We start from the raw sequence: 11390 nt of genomic DNA on the forward strand, positions 1-11390 counted from the left end.
TAGGGAGGGATGTCGGGGCTGGAGAAGGTTACAGAGATAGGGTGGGTTGTAGGGGCTGGAGGAGGTTACAGAGATAGGGAGGGATGTCGGTGCTGGAGGAGGTTACAGAGATAGGGATGGTTGTCGGGGATGGTGGAGTTTCCAGAGATAGGGAGGTTTGTAGGGGATGGTGTAGGTTACAGAGATAGGGAGGGATGTAGGGACTGGAGGAGGTTACAGAGATAGGGAGGGATGTAGGGGCTGGAGAAGGTTACAGAGATAGGGAGGGTTGTCCTGTTGATGTGCAAACGTCTCTCTCCAAAGTCTCCAACTATTTTTTTTTTAAAAGCAAGCTCTTTCTTCCTGTTCGTGTGGCGGAATTAATTTTCCTGATTCTTGGCAGGTGGGTGGGGGCTGGCCTGACAACATTAAAGGCGCTATATCAACGTAGGCTGTTGTAAGTGCTTCATCTGTCAAGGATGTCTACCCACAACAAACCACATTTTAATGCAAGAGAATGCAATGCAGTGTGATGAATACAAGATAATAAAGTGTGCACTCAATTCAATGCTACATCAGCCAATTTAAAGAACAGTTAAATCTGATGCAAGTTCCTAATCCAAATTTACTTTGTCAGTGAGTTTGCAAATTCTGAACCTGGAAGGAGGAGCCCCCTGCTGTCACTCAAACCCTTCACTGAAAAGCGGAGAATACTCTGAATAAAACCAACTCTCAGGTTGGTGAGTAAGCAGCTGAGGGAGATCACCCAGACCCAGCTTTGAAGGTGAGTTCATGCTTTAATCTGGGGCTTCCGTCTTCTGGAAACCTTTCCCAAGCCAAAAAAAAGTTTGAGCCAAAACTTTTCAGTCAATCCTGCAGCGGTTGGAGAGAAGTTCAGGAAGTTGAAAACTGTTTCTATTTAAAATGAGAGGAAGGCAAAGGTGGGGTGGGGAATTTTTAACAAGGGTCAGTTTTGTGTTTAAGGAGATAAATGGTCTTGGGGTTTTTTTTTGTGTTGGTTTTTATAAAAAGGGGCTGCTCAAACAGGGAGAGGCTGCAGTGAGATTGAATTTGCCTTGGTAAATTTTCATAACTCATGCTTTTTGCAAAGGTTAATGACTCATGATTTATGTTGTTACTGGTTAGAAAAAGTTCCCCTCTTTTGCGTGCAGGAGGTGACCTCATTTTGTAAAGAAGATGAATTCTCTGAAAATTGCGTCCTCACTTCTCAGGTTCTCAAACCCACTGCCAAAAAATCCCCCAACAGCAGGTACACACACAACAGCAGAGATTGGACACCTCAGTTGGAAACCCTTGCACAGAAGAGTTTCCAACCCTTGGAGGTTAACTTGGTACAGTTCAGTGCAAACATTTGGCTGGCATGTCACAAGTGCGAGACAAAAACCATTGCTTACATTTCATTTTCGGTTGATACTTTGGTTTATTGCTTCTAAAAGTATTGCAGTTCGTAGACTCGTACAGAACAGGAGGCCAGTCAGCCCATCATGCTTGTACTGTCTCTTTGAAAGACCTATTGCATCAGTCCCCACTCTTCACGACCCCCCTCCCCTTCTCCATTCTCCTGCAAATTTTTCCCCTTCCAGTATTTCGCCAATTCCCCTTTTGAAAGTTATTATTGAATCTGCTTCCAAGTGTTTGCGGATGCACAGCACCGTCGGAGGGTCAGTACTGAGGGAGTGCCGCACCGTCGGAGGGTCAGTACTGAGGGAGTGCCGCACCGTCGGAGGGTCAGTACTGAGGGAGAGCCGCACCGTCGGAGGGTCAGTACTGAGGGAGTGCCGCACCGTCGGAGGGTCAGTACTGAGGGAGTGCCGCACCGTCGGAGGGTCGGTACTGAGGGAGTGCCGCACTGTCGGAGGGTCGGTACTGAGGGAGTGCCGCACCGTCGGAGGGTCGGTACTGAGGGAGTGCCGCACCGTCGGAGGGTCGGTACTGAGGGAGTGCCGCACCGTCGGAGGGTCGGTACTGAGGGAGTGCCGCACCGTCGGAGGGTCGGTACTGAGGGAGTGCCGCACCGTCGGAGGGTCGGTACTGAGGGAGTGCCGCACCGTCGGAGGGTCGGTACTGAGGGAGTGCCGCACCGTCGGAGGGTCGGTACTGAGGGAGTGCCGCACCGTCGGAGGGTCGGTACTGAGGGAGTGCCGCACCGTCGGAGGTCGGTACTGAGGGAGTGCCGCACCGTCGGAGGGTGGTACTGAGGGAGCGCCGCACTGTCGGACGGTCAGTACTGAGGGAGCGCCGCACTGTCGGACGGTCAGTACTGTGGGAGCGTTGCACTGTCGGAGGGACACCCAGTAACAGGCTCAAGGGGCTGAATGGGGCACACTGACTCTCACTGGGGTACGGGTTCCACCCACACTGACTCTCACTGGGGTACGGCTCCCACACACACTGACTCTCACTGGGGTACGGCTCCCACACACACTGACTCTCACTGGGGTACGGCTCCCACACACACTGACTCTCACTGGGGTACGGCTCCCACACACACTGACTCTCACTGGGGTACGGCTCCCACACACACTGACTCTCACTGGGGTACGGCTCCCACACACACTGACTCTCACTGGGGTACGGCTCCCACACACACTGACTCTCACTGGGGTACGGCTCCCACACACACTGACTCTCACTGGGGTACGGCTCCCACACACACTGACTCTCACTGGGGTACGGCTCCCACACACACTGACTCTCACTGGGGTACGGCTCCCACACACACTGACTCTCACTGGGGTACGGCTCCCACACACACTGACTCTCACTGGGGTACGGCTCCCACACACACTGACTCTCACTGGGGTACGGCTCCCACACACACTGACTCTCACTGGGGTACGGCTCCCACACACACTGACTCTCACTGGGGTACGGCTCCCACACACACTGACTCTCACTGGGGTACGGCTCCCACACACACTGACTCTCACTGGGGTTCGGGTCCCACACACACTGACTCTCACTGGGTAAGAGCTCCACACACACTGAAGATGCAAAGTGGTTTCAAGGGGATTTGGACAGACTTAGTGAGTGGGCAAGAACGAGGCAGATGGGATATAATGTGGAAAATGTGAGGTTATCCATGTTGGTTGGTGGAATAGATGTGCAGAGTATTTCTTAAATGGTAAGAGATTAGAAAGTGTCGATGTACAAAGGGACCTGGGTGTCCTCGTCAATAAGTCACTGAAAGCTACCATGCAGGCGCAGCAAGCAATTAGGAAGGCGAATGGTATGTTAACCTTTATCGCAAGAGGATTTGAGTACAGGAGTAGTGAAGTCTTGCTTCAATTGTATAGAACCTTGGTTAGACCCCACCTGGAGTACTGTGTGCAGTTTTGGTCCCCTTACCTTAGGAAGGATATTATTGCCATAGAGGGAGTGCAACGAAGGTTCACCGGTCTTGTTCCCAGGATGGCGGGACTGTCCTATGAAGAGAGATTGGGGAAAATGGGCCTGTATTCTCTAGAGTTTTGAAGAATAGTGGGCGGGGGGGTGGGGGGGTGAGTGGAACTAATTGGATAGATCTTTCAAAGAGCCAACACAGTCATGATGGGCTGAACAGACTTCTCTTGTGCTGTGAGGCCCACTGAGTGGGGAGATGATTGCATTACTATTTCTCTTTGACACGTTGAAAATCTTTTTTGTTGCCTCTTTCAGATCCTGACGATGGTGATGTTGGTACAGATTCTGTTCCTTGTTCAACTCGCAGGTAACAATACTCAGAGACACGGACTCGACGCCTCCCCAACATCAACTCCACTCTCCTGTCCCGTCTCCCATCTCCCAACCTCCCCGTAAAATTCAGCTCATTCCAAGCTCTGCTGCCCATCCCCCCCGTGTCCTAACTCGCACCGAGTCCTGTTCACCCTTCACCCCCAGTCACTCACTGACCGACACTGGCTCCCGGTCCAACAACACCTCCACTTTCAAATTCACATCCTCATTTTCAACTCCCTCCATGGCCTCCTCGTTCCCCCTCCCTATTTCTGTAACCTCCTCCAGCCCTTACAACCCTCCCTATCTCTGTAACCTCCTCCAGCCCCTACAACCCTCCCTATCTCTGTAACCTCCTCCAGCCCCGACAACCCTACCTATCTCTGTAACCTCCTCCAGCCCCTACAACCCTACCTATCTCTGTAACCTCCTCCAGCCCCTACAGCCTTCTCTATCTCTGTAACCTCCTCCAGTCCCTACAACCCTCCCTATCTCTGTAAACTCCTCCAGCCCCTACAACCCTCCCTATCTCTGTAACCTCCTCCAGCCCCTACAACCCTCCCTATCTCTGTAACCTCCTCCAGCCCCTACAACCCTCCCTATCTCTGTAACCTCCTCCAGCCCCTACAGCCCTCTCTATCTCTGTAACCTCCTCCAGTCCCTACAACCCTCCCTATCTCTGTAACCTCCTCCAGCCCCTACAACCATCCCTATCTCTGTAACCTCCTCCAGCCCCTACAACCCTCCCTATCTCTGTAACCTCCTCCAGCCCCTACAACCCTCCCTATCTCTGTAACCTCCTCCAGCCCCTACAACCCTCACAGTCTCTGCAACCTCCTCCAGCCCCTACAACCCTCCCTATCTCTGTAACCTCCTCCAGCCCCTACAACCCTCCCTATCTCTGTAACCTCCTCCAGCCCCTACAACCCTCACAGTCTCTGCAACCTCCTCCAGCCCCTACAACCCTCTCTGTCTCTGTAAGCTCCTCCAGCCCAGACAAACTTCCCTATCTCTGTCACCTCCTCCAGCCCCTACAACCCTCCCTATCTCTGCAACCTCCTCCAGCCCCTACAACCCTCCCTATCTCTGTAACCTCCTCCAGCCCCTACAACCCTCCCTGTCTCTGTAACCTTCTCCAGCCCCTACAACCCTCCCTGTCTCTGTAACCTCCTCCAGCCCCTACAACCCTCCCTATCTCTGTAACCTTCTCCAGCCCCTACAACCCTGCCTATCTCTGTAACCTCCTCCAGCCCCGACAACCCTCCCTATCTCTGTAACCTCCTCCAGCCCCTGCAACCCTCCCTATCTCTGTAACCTCCTCCAGCCCCTGCAACCCTCCCTGTCTCTGTAACCTCCTCCAGCCCCTACAACCCTCCCTGTCTCTGTAACGTCCTCCAGCCCCTACAACCCTCCCTGTCTCTGTAAGCTCCTCCAGCCCCGACAAACTTCCCTATCTCTCTAACCTCCTCCAGCCCCTACAACCCTCCCTATCTCTGTAACCTCCTCCAGCCCCCTACAACCCTCCCTATCTCTGTAACCTCCTCCAGCCCCTACAACCCTCCGAGATCTCTGCGCTCCCTCCAATTCCGCCCTCTCGCCCATCCCCCGATTCCAATCGCTCCACCATTGGCGGCCGTGCCTTCAGCTGCCTGGGGGCCCTAAGCTCTGGAATTCCCTCCCTAAACCTCTCCGCCTCTCTCTCTCTCTCCTCCTTTAAGACGCTCCTTAAAAAAACTGACCTCTCTGACCGAGCTTTTGGTCGCCGGTCCCTGATATCACCTGATGTGGCTCAGTACTGACCCTCCGACAGTGCGGCACTCCCTCAGTACTGACCCTCCGACAGTGCGGCACTCCCTCAGTACTGACCCTCCGACAGTGCGGCACTCCCTCAGTACTGACCCTCCGACAGTGCGGCACTCCCTCAGTACTGACCCTCCGACAGTGCGGCACTCCCTCAGTACTGACCCTCCGACAGTGCGGCACTCCCTCAGTACTGACCCTCCGACAGTGCGGCACTCCCTCAGTAGTGACTCCTCTGCGGGTACTCTATAATTAAATTGTTTTCTCCCCTTCTCGTTGCCCCTCGATTTGAATCGTTGAATGAAACAGCGGCCTGATGGAAATCCTAATTGTGCTGTATTTGTTTTTCATTCCCTCCCCCCTCCCCGCTAACTAGGCTTCACAGGGAACATCACTGCTCTCACGGTGACAGTGCAAGGTGACGGGGAGAATCTCACAACTGAAGCTGAGGCAGTCTCCGATGGTTTGTGCGATATATCTACTTGTCCAGGGTTCGGGCGTGGCTTGGGTGGGGGTGGGGGGGGGGGGGGCGGGGAATGAGTGGTGAGAGTGGAAGGGAAAAAAAGTCAGCCGTCGTCCACTTCTGCCAGTCCCCCGCTCGTGGCTTCTGCAAGTAGTGGGGGTTCCAGTCAGGAAATGGTTGGGTGCCTGCTGCGATGCCTGCTGCAGTCGAATTGCCCACCAACACGAGACGTGGAGAAGATGTTTCCACTTGTGGGTGGAAACCAGGACGAGGGGGCCATGAGTATAAGACAGTCACTCATAAGTCAATGGGGAACTCGGGAGAAACCTCTTTCCCCAGAGAGTGGTGGGAATGTGGAACTCGCTCCCACAGGGAGTGGTTGAGGCGAGCAGTGTCAATGCATTTGTGCTGAAGCAGTCCACTTCCCTGGTGGATGCCACAAGGCACATCCTGCCAACCTGAGTGCATACTCATTCGCCTTCCTCTCTCTCGCTCTCTCTCTCCTCCCTCCTAACCAGTTCCCTCCCCTGCCAAATCGATGGCCTCCAATTCCATCAACTCTCATTTTTGTTAAAAGTCTCTCATGTGGAACCTTATCCAGTGCCTTCTGTAAGTCCATATAAATAACATCCAATGCATAATCCTTTATCGATCAGTCGGTGAATTAACACTTGGGGGAACATTTGCACGGCTATGGGGGTGGGGTTGGTGGGTGTGGTGGAGGGGTAGTGGGACTCTTTCAAAGAGCCAGCAGAGGCACGACGGGCCGAGTGGACTCCTCCTGTGCTGTATCGCTCCAGGATATCGATGTTACTTTTCTCCCTCTGCTAATTCAGTGTTGGCCTTCTCTGTGATTCCAGAGTTAGTGAATTCACGGACGTCTCCTCCGTATGGAGTTTCCCAGAGTTCCCCAATGAGCTCAGAGCAGGTCAGACTTGTGCTCAGGACCCAGCAAGTGGACAAATACGGGAACTAACAAATTCGATTCTGGATTTTTTTATTTGCAGCTAGTGTGTCGCGCGGCTGTGGTTTGCCCGTCATCGTTCTGTTACTCTCTGACCTACACTGACTCCCAGTCCGGCAACACCTCCATCTTAAAATTCTCATCCTTGTTTTCAAATACCTCCATGGCCTCCTCATTCCCCCCTCCCTATCTCTGTAAACTCCTTCAGCCCCCACAACCTTCCCTATCTCTGTAACCCTCTCCAGCCCCTACAACCCTCCCTATCTCTGTAACCTCCTCCAGCCCCTACAACCTTCCCTATCTCTGTAACCCTCTCCAGCCCCTACAACCCTCCCTATTTCTGTAACCTCCTCCAGCCCCCACAACCTTCCCTATCTCTGTAACCCTCTCCAGCCCCTACAACCCTCCCTATTTCTGTAACCTCCTCCAGCCCCTACAACCCTCCCTATCTCTGTAACCTCCTCCAGCCCCTACAACCCTCCCTATCTCTGTAACCTCCTCCAGCCCCTACAACCCTCCCTATCTCTGTAACCTCCTCCAGCCCCTATAACCCTCCCTGTCTCTGTAAACCCCTCCAGCCCCTACAATCCTCCCAATCTTCCGACAGTGAAGGAACGGCGATAAAGTTCCAAGTCAGGATGGTGTGTGACTTGGAGGGGAACTTGCAGGTGGTGGTGTTCCCATGCATCTGCTGCCCTTGTCCTTCTAGGTGGTAGAGGTAGCGGGTTTGGGCGGTGCTGTCTAAGGAGCCTTGTTGCGTTGCTGCAGTGCATCTTGTAGATGGTACACACTGCTGTCACTGTGCGTCGGTGGTGGAGGGAGTGAATGTTTGTGGATGGGGTGCCAATCAAGCGGGCTGCTTTGTCCTGGATGGTGTCGAGCTTCTTGAGTGTTGTTGGAGCTGCACCCATCCAGGCAAGTGGAGAGTATTCCATCACACTCCTGACTTGTGCCTTGTAGATGGTGGACAGGCTTTGGGGAGTCAGGAGGTGAGTTACTCACCTCAGGATTCCTAACCTCTGACCTGCTCTTGTAGCGACGGTATTTATATGGCTACTCCAGTTCAGTTTCTGGTCAATGGTAGCCCCTAGGATGTTGATAGAGGGGGATTCAGCGATGGTAATGCCGTTGAACGTCAAGGGGAGATGCACTGCACCAGACTCTCCAAGCGTAAGATTCAATGCCTGCACTATTTGATGTTGATTTGGTTAATGATTGCAGAAAGTGAGCGCACAGACACCTCGAGTGCAAATGACTCGCTCAAGTATTCCTCTCCAACCCCCTCGAGCAACTGGCGGACGGACTCTGACCCGGAGCAGGATATTGGTAAAATCTCTGGGTGCAAGAGAATGAATGTGAGTGTGAGATGATTGTGTGTGTGTATTTGTGTGAGATGATTGTGTGTGTATTTGTGTGAGATGATTGTGTGTGTATTTGTGTGAGATGATTGTGTGTGTATTTGTGTGAGATGATTGTGTGTGTATTTGTGTGAGATGATTGTGTGTGTATTTGTGTGAGATGATTGTGTGTGTATTTGTGTGAGATGATTGTGTGTGTATTTGTGTGAGATGATTGTGTGTGTATTTGTGTGAGATGATTGTGTGTGTATTTGTGTGAGATGATTGTGTGTGTATTTGTGTGAGATGATTGTGTGTGTATTTGTGTGAGATGATTGTGTGTGTATTTGTGTGAGATGATTGTGTGTGTGTATTTGTGTGAGATGATTGTGTGTGTGTATTTGTGAGATGATTGTGTGTGTGTATTTGTGAGATGATTGTGTGTGTGTATTTGTGAGATGATTGTGTGTGTGTATTTGTGAGATGATTGTGTGTGTATTTGTGTGAGATGATTGTGTGTGTATTTGTGTGAGATGATTGTGTGTGTATTTGTGCGAGATGATTGTGTGTGTGTATTTGTGCGAGATGATTGTGTGTGTGTGTATTTGTGTGAGATGATTGTGTGTGTGTGTGTGTGTATTTGTATGAGATGATTGTGTGTGTGTGTGTGTGTGTGTGTGTGTGTATTTGTGTGAGATGATTGTGTGTATTTGTGTGAGATGATTGTGTGTGTATTTGTGTGAGATGATTGTGTGCGTGTATTTGTGTGAGATGATTGTGTGCGTGTATTTGTGTGAGATGATTGTGTGTGTGTATTTGTGAGATGATTGTGTGTGTGTATTTGTGAGATGATTGTGTGTGTGTATTTGTGAGATGATTGTGTGTGTGTATTTGTGAGATGATTGTGTGTGTGTATTTGTGAGATGATTGTGTGTGTGTATTTGTGTGAGATGATTGTGTGCGTGTATTTGTGTGAGATGATTGTGTGCGTGTATTTGTGTGAGATGATTGTGTGTGTGTATTTGTGAGATGATTGTGTGTGTGTATTTGTGAGATGATTGTGTGTGTGTATTTGTGAGATGATTGTGTGTGTGTATTTGTGAGATGATTGTGTGTGTGTATTTGTGAGATGATTGTGTGTGTGTATTTGTGTGAGATGATTGTGTGTGTGTATTTGTGCGAGATGATTGTGTGTGTGTGTGTATTTGTGTGAGATGATTGTGTGTGTGTGTGTGTGTGTGTGTGTGTATTTGTATGAGATGATTGTGTGTGTGTGTGTGTATTTGTGCGAGATGATTGTGTGTGTGTGTGTATTTGTGCGAGATGATTGTGTGTGTGTGTGTATTTGTGTGAGATGATTGTGTGTGTGTGTGTATTTGTATGAGATGATTGTGTGTGTGTGTGTGTGTATTTGTGTGAGATGATTGTGTGTGTGTGTGTGTATTTGTGCGAGATGATTGTGTGTGTGTGTGTGTATTTGTGCGAGATGATTGTGTGTGTGTGTATTTGTGCGAGATGATTGTGTGTGTGTGTGTATTTGTGCGAGATGATTGTGTGTGTGTGTGTGTGTATTTGTGTGAGATGATTGTGTGTGTGTGTGTGTGTATTTGTATGAGATGATTGTGTGTGTGTGTGTGTGTATTTGTATGAGATGATTGTGTGTGTGTGTGTGTGTATTTGTATGAGATGATTGTGTGTGTGTGTGTGTGTATTTGTATGAGATGATTGTGTGTGTGTGTGTATTTGTGTGAGATGATTGTGTGTGTGTGTGCGTGTATTTGTGTGAGATGATTGTGTGCGTGTATTTGTGTGAGATGATTGTGTGCGTGTATTTGTGTGAGATGATTGTGTGCGTGTATTTGTGTGAGATGATTCTGTGCGTGTATTTGTGTGAGATGATTGTGTGCGTGTATTTGTGTGAGATGATTGTGTGCGTGTATTTGTGTGAGATGATTGTGTTTGTATTTGTGAGATGATTGTGTTTGTATTTGTGAGATGATTGTGTTTGTATTTGTGAGATGATTGTGTTTGTATTTGTGAGATGATTGTGTTTGTATTTGTGAGATGATTGTGTTTGTATTTGTGAGATGATTGTGTGTCTGTGTGTGAGATGATTGTGTGTCTGTGTGTGAGATGATTGTGTGTGTGTCTGTGTGTGAGATGATTGTGTGTGTGTATTTGTGTGAGATGATTGTGTGTGCGTGTATTTGTGAGATGATTGTGTGTGCGTGTATTTGTGTGAGATGATTGTGTGTGCGTGTATTTGTGTGAGATGATTGTGTGTGCGTGTATTTGTGTGAGATGATTGTGTGTGCGTGTATTTGTGTGAGATGATTGTGTGTGCGTGTATTTGTGTGAGATGATTGTGTGTGCGTGTATTTGTGTGAGATGATTGTGTGTGCGTGTATTTGTGTGAGATGATTGTGTGTGCGTGTATTTGTGTGAGATGATTGTGTGTGCGTGTATTTGTGTGAGATGATTGTGTGTGCGTGTATTTGTGTGAGATGATTGTGTGTGCGTGTATTTGTGTGAGATGATTGTGTGTGCGTGTATTTGTGTGAGATGATTGTGTGTGCGTGTATTTGTGTGAGATGATTGTGTGTGTGTGTATTTGTGTGAGATGATTGTGTGTGTGTGTATTTGTGAGAGATGCTTGTGTGTGTGTGTGTGTATGTATTTGTGTGAGATGATTGTGTGTACTTGTGAGAGAGAGTGTGTGTGCGTGTGTGTGTCCCCACCAATTAAACGTTCTAACTTCCAGCTTTTTTGTTTTATTTCCTGCCAGGTCCGGATAGTTCCGGAGAATTATCTGATGGTATGGATTAACACCCCTGTGAGAGGTTTTAACTTCAGTCTCTGTGCCCTTCCCTGTATTCTGACTGGTCATATTTAACTGTTCACCATCGCCATTGCCCCTGTAATCGAGCCCTCCCGTGTATAACAAGTTTCCGACCCCCCCCCCCACAGATTGTAAAGCTCCTCGCATGGGGAGGGGGAGGGGGAATTATTCACTGTTTTGACCTCAATGCCCAGTGTGTGCGAGAGCCCAGAGCACAAACTGCCCCCAATGTGACCGTTTCACTGCAGCAGTCAGTGAGCAGATTAAACATGG

The 11390-nt window shown here is 49.7% G+C and overlaps 1 protein-coding gene across 3 annotated transcripts in view; it reads left to right on the top strand.

The window, feature by feature from the left end:
• Nucleotides 1-656: 656 nt before the first annotated feature.
• Nucleotides 657-11390, top strand: part of LOC137352674 (clumping factor A-like) — a 22115-nt gene continuing 11381 nt past the window's right edge. For 2 of the 3 annotated variants that reach the window (XM_068018387.1, XM_068018389.1), the window contains exons 1-5: nucleotides 657-763; nucleotides 3658-3709; nucleotides 5891-5977; nucleotides 8163-8267; nucleotides 11064-11093. In XM_068018387.1, the coding sequence (XP_067874488.1) occupies nucleotides 3667-3709; nucleotides 5891-5977; nucleotides 8163-8267; nucleotides 11064-11093 (265 nt within the window). In that variant the 5' untranslated portion in view covers nucleotides 657-763; nucleotides 3658-3666. The remainder of the gene's footprint in view (nucleotides 764-3657; nucleotides 3710-5890; nucleotides 5978-8162; nucleotides 8268-11063; nucleotides 11094-11390) is intronic. The other variant, XM_068018388.1, reaches the window with a different exon arrangement.

Source organism: Heterodontus francisci, chromosome 39, assembly GCF_036365525.1.
Source record: "Heterodontus francisci isolate sHetFra1 chromosome 39, sHetFra1.hap1, whole genome shotgun sequence".
NCBI lineage: Eukaryota > Metazoa > Chordata > Chondrichthyes > Heterodontiformes > Heterodontidae > Heterodontus > Heterodontus francisci.